Genomic DNA, 5310 nt, shown 5'->3' with positions numbered 1-5310 from the left:
TCAACCGTTTAATAGTCACGAGGATGTTGTATCTGTAAATCTATTTCAATTGTCGAGTCTTAAAAATAGCTGAAATCCGTTTTGCCAAAAAAAAATAAATACAATTTATATAAAAAATGATTTATTTACCATTCACAATATATAAAGCGAATATTTTGACAATTTTAAAGAAAGGAATTGTTAAATATGTATTAATTTCTTAAAAATACAAATTATTAAAAGAAAATATTGCTGCAATTCTAAGATCCAAATTTAGAATTACATGTTTGCGAGCTTGTTCCAGTACAAAACAGAGGTTGGTGGTAAAATATTTCCTGTTCACGAAAATTGGTCACCTTAAAATCTACAGTAAAATGGTTGACACATTTGCCAGCACAGTGTATATTTAAAGAGGCAGTGTCGGATGCCATATTGTCCAGGAAATTGTGACAATATAGATTACTATGTGTGATAAATTGATAAGTTTCTTCTAATTCCAGTCGTCCTAGAGCACAGACACTGGTATTGTCTCTACTGCATATATTCTCACAACACACCTCATTGTCTAAAACACGTACAGTCACAACCGCTTCATAAGCACATTTTGAACACATTCTAAAATTATGATTTAAAGTTGTAAGATGTTCGCCGGAGCCCGTGTAAGAGTGGGCTAGTTGGTATAATGTAATCTCTGGAGGTCCACGGCAATTGATGTGAATGTTGTTCCCAGCTGACACAGATTGATTAACATATACCAACTGTTCTGGAGATATTTTTGGGTGTTCGGTGGGACAGAAAGCCACGACACTCACTTTTACAGAGTCTGGAATAAGACTGTCTGACACTTTGGAATTACTACATAGTTTATTTCTCACTGTTCTGTCTGACAAAAGAAAAAATGGCGAATGTGATTTACTGAGAGGTTTATATTCTGTTTGTAAAGACGAACACATTAATAATAAAGATGATAAAATATTCAGACAACTATCATACACTAGATTGACTAACTCATCAAACTTTCTTTCCCCACTCGAGTTGATCTGCTGGGAAATATTTATACAGATCTTCTCGGCTGACAGTTTGACGGGAATCACAGCACAAACGGTTATAAAATATTTGGTGGCCATATTGCACGACGAATCGTCTGTGACACTGGTAGGAAGTGGAATGTAGAAGTTGTATTTAGAATTCTCGTCTTCTGGTTGTTTAAAACATTCAGCTGAATCTAGAGGCCATTCTTGAGCAGGAAGTAATACATGTGAATTTCCTAAATTGATTTTCCCTTCCAGGAAGACACCATTGTATACGTTTTTGCTTCCACATTTTGTGACTCTGAGAGGAAAGTATGATGCACAACGACGTTTTTTCAGATTGGATGGGAAAACTACTTCCGGTCTCTTTCCACACAAAGTTTTAAAGATAATTTGAAACAAGGTGGCATGTTCCATCAGTCTAACTGTAAACAGAAATGACGTGGCATCAAAACCCTTTAAAGTCGTTGATAAATACACCTTAATATCAAAACTGGTCAAATCCCTTGACCACTCATAGTCTACTTGAGCTCTATTTCCTAACATTACATAGGCTAAATTATTCTGTCTACCAAATCTAATACGAATTTCTCCTTGATTAGAATGAGTTACTGATAATGAGTCAATTTTAAACTTATCAGAATTCAATCCTTTATTTCCGTAGAGTTTAAGAGATGTATCATTGCTAAATAAAGCTTCAAATATTCGATTGTCCATGGTGTTAAGATAGGATTTGAAGCTACGAACATAAATAGCTCCCTTTGGCAATATAGGTCTGACGTTAACATGAGTCGTTAATAAATTTGTATTTTCGTGTTTTCGTTTCTTGGTTTCGTTGAGATAAAAAGCTAGTAACAAACATATGATAGCTACTAGTGAAAGAACTAAAAATATGAGTAACGCTCGACAAAACTGGTGCCTTCTTTTCATGATAATTCTAGTAGAAAACATGCGCAGTTCGTTTCTCTTTCGGTGACCATCTCGGTTTGGTTGTTCTCCACCAATATTGTTGACCTTTGAACCGTAATTAGAGGCTTCCTGTTCATCATCCCGTAATGGAGTGAGTTCAAATTCAGACATCATCTACAAACATAAAAATAGATCGAGTTACGTTTTTCCTCTGAAACATAATGATTGAATTAAATACAGAATTTTATATCATACTTTTCTGCAGCTGATTGGGCATATGAACGCGGCCTCGAAAAGACAGAAAATATGTTCGTGACGAAGTATACAATAACATTGATATCATATCCGGATTGTATAATCAATCCAGATAATTGGAGATGATAATAACGATAACGCTTGGTTAGAATATTTTTATAATTTAAAACAAATTACTTTACATTTTAATAATTCCAAGATTATTACAGATTGTTTCCGAACAAAGCTATGATAGATATTGTTAGTATGTTACAACATGTATCAGAGTTATTAACATACATCCTGTCCGTCCATGCGGGAACACTCTCTAAATATCAACCTTAGTTCTATTGTACACAGTTTCTACAATTCACACTGTTATCATCAGGTAAATAATGGTCAAATGGCAAAGAAGGTACAAATGATACAAACCTTGATGGGCTTTCACTCAAATTTCTTTCAGTATTGTTAATCAACTGTTAATGCCATAGTCTTCCTAGATACATTCCTGTAATAATATAATAATGTTTCAATATCCAGAGTTAAAGAACTGAAATTCCACCAAAGGCACGGATTGTCCGAGACCAATAGATCTAACTAGATAAGTGTATATTGGAAGACAATGGTTTTGTTATTGACCTGAATAAAACACCATATTGCCAGTAGATATTATAAATCAGGGAAGAGCGGAGGAATTCCAACTTGGAAAAAGAGAAATAATCAATATTAGCCAGACAACAAACTAAGCTGGAGTAGTAATTAATGATTTCACAAATTAAAGTGATGGTAAAGAGTTTTTGTTTTGTTTTTAGTGCCACACAGACATAGAACATTAACAGTTACAAATGACAATATTTCAGTCAGTCTTCTTATTACAAATTCCAAAGTGATGTCTGATATGTGATAAGTATATAAGACAGTACGTTTTGTATATTTCTGATTACCATTGCAACGCTTCCGTTGACCAATTGTATATGGTGTAGATAATTCGCATTTTGAATTTCTAAGCTATATGCAGCCTTAATTTGACATATATTACTAATTTAACAGCCGTTGAATGTATCCACTATATAACCTAAATCATGCTTTTTAGGTTTTATCATCCGAATTTCTAAGTACATCGTTTTTTTGCAATTAAATATACAAGTACATGTTATATAATAGCCTACCCTTAAAATTCCAGGCTTCAAATTTGCCATACACTATCATAATATATCCTCATTTCATACTGATTATTATAACATGACACGTGTGAATTATAATAATTACTCTCATTTTACCACAAGATTGCATCTGAGTTAATTATCAAAGTGAAACATAGAATATAGTCTATAATAGTAAAACAATGGTAACATATTGTAGAATAGTATTAGTAGTCAACTAGTATAGAAGTAAGTATTGATTTCAGGTAACTGTCAGTACTAATTAATCAACTTCTATCACTCCTTCTTGCAATCTAATTAAATATTTTTAGTGGAATAATTTCCAGAGACCAGGGTCTGATTGCTCAGAGAATTCCACATTATGATCATCCCTGGGATTTGTTAACAATGGTTTTAATTTTTAAAAAGCAGAAAAATCAAGCCTTGGGTCATTATCCTAAGTTATTGCACGATATGAAACGTCTCCTACAACTTTAGGGACTTACCACGAATTTTGAGAGATTTATAATTTCATATCAGAAAACATAATGTAGGCCTAGAGGCATAATTTGATTTTATTCAAGAACATCAAATGTGCAAAGTGAATTCTTTAAGCAAATATCCTTCAAAGAACAAAATGAAATGAAATGAAATGAATGGAGTTTTACGTCTGCACGTGTCTGCACCATGTGGGCTTCAAATAACAAAGCGATTGCAAAACTTTCAAAATGGACCGTAATAATCTACTATTCTTCAATTCCAATAGAATTCAAATCTGTACTATGATATCGTCCATGCCAGCTCCACTGGCAACAAGAGAGGCTGTCTCGAAGATACCATCATTGTATTCCAGACGTATTACCGAAAATTTTAGAATTTGCTTTCTAAAACGGAACCTTAAGTAGATACCCCTGAGACACAAGTTTTAATGGGTTTTTGAAATCTGAATAAGATCTGTTACTTTGTATAAATATATAGGTTTTTGATTTTCCACCTATTTTTTTTTAATAATGTGAAAGAGAATTATCTACCTGGAAAATAGTGGTTTTTTTTAAGTTTTCAAAAACCAATTTCGAAATTTCTCATTTTTTTATCAGTTCTCTGACCTTGAATTAGACGCTGTTAAATATCTTTGATATTTCCTACTTAGAGATTAATCCTCGACATTATGACTTGGAACTATCGATTTTTCACATACATGAACAAGTATTCAACCCGCCATTAAATATTTTATTACTTCAAAATGCTTGACTATTTCAGCTATTTCTTTGCACTCAACATCACATGTAAGTAATGAATGGAAATATATGAATTTGAGTTTTATACTTAGTGCATCGTTTTAGGCATAGTTATTATTTGAGGAGCGAGTATTAGCTTTTTTCCCTTTGATTTCAAACGAAGGATTTTTTTAACTTTCACGGCTGGTGCAGTGCTAAGATTGTTTTGGTATCATGCAACTAAGACATCTAAGATGTATGTTGAAATCTGAATGTACTGTCAAAAACTAGTAACTAACATGCGTATAACTCACTAAGCTCTCGCAGACAATAAAAGGTGTAGCAAATTACTGTGAAATAGTGAAATAACGTCTAGATTCAAACGTTTTAAAATCTAATTATTATCTACAGTCATAAGGTAATAACTTTGATACAGACAGCCTCTGAAAGAGATCTTAATGAGAAATTATGTCGTCATTGTAGTGGTTATGAACATTTACAGCATCATTAAGTTGCATTCACAATTCCCAAAGCACCCATGGAGAGGCCTGCGATTTCATATAAACAGTTTCCACCAGAAATTGTTGACTGACAAAAGAATGATACTTCATAGGTGGCCCTCATCATTATGATCTCTACTAAAAATCCAGGAATTTATTGTTTGATTTTAATCAGGTTTAATTTCAACCCTACGAATCTACATGAAATGTAAAATAAATCCTTAAATGTTAATGCCATTTAATGACATTTAAGAAAACACCGATAACTTCAGATTATTACACAACGGTTTAAGTATAT

At 32.9% G+C, this 5310-nt stretch overlaps 1 protein-coding gene across 1 annotated transcript in view; it reads right to left on the bottom strand.

Annotated features, from left to right (window-relative positions):
• Window positions 1-239: 239 nt before the first annotated feature.
• Window positions 240-5310, bottom strand: part of LOTGIDRAFT_155729 (hypothetical protein) — a gene marked incomplete at both ends in the record, with an annotated part of 22283 nt that continues 17212 nt past the window's right edge. The window contains one exon of the mRNA XM_009068259.1: window positions 240-2093. Within this exon, the coding sequence (XP_009066507.1) occupies window positions 240-2093 (1854 nt within the window). The remainder of the gene's footprint in view (window positions 2094-5310) is intronic.

Source organism: Lottia gigantea (genome assembly GCF_000327385.1).
Source record: "Lottia gigantea unplaced genomic scaffold LOTGIsca_9, whole genome shotgun sequence".
NCBI classification, from domain to species: Eukaryota; Metazoa; Mollusca; class Gastropoda; family Lottiidae; genus Lottia; species Lottia gigantea.
Note: the sequence above shows the minus strand (reverse complement) of the source record. Positions and strands in the feature narration are given on the sequence as shown.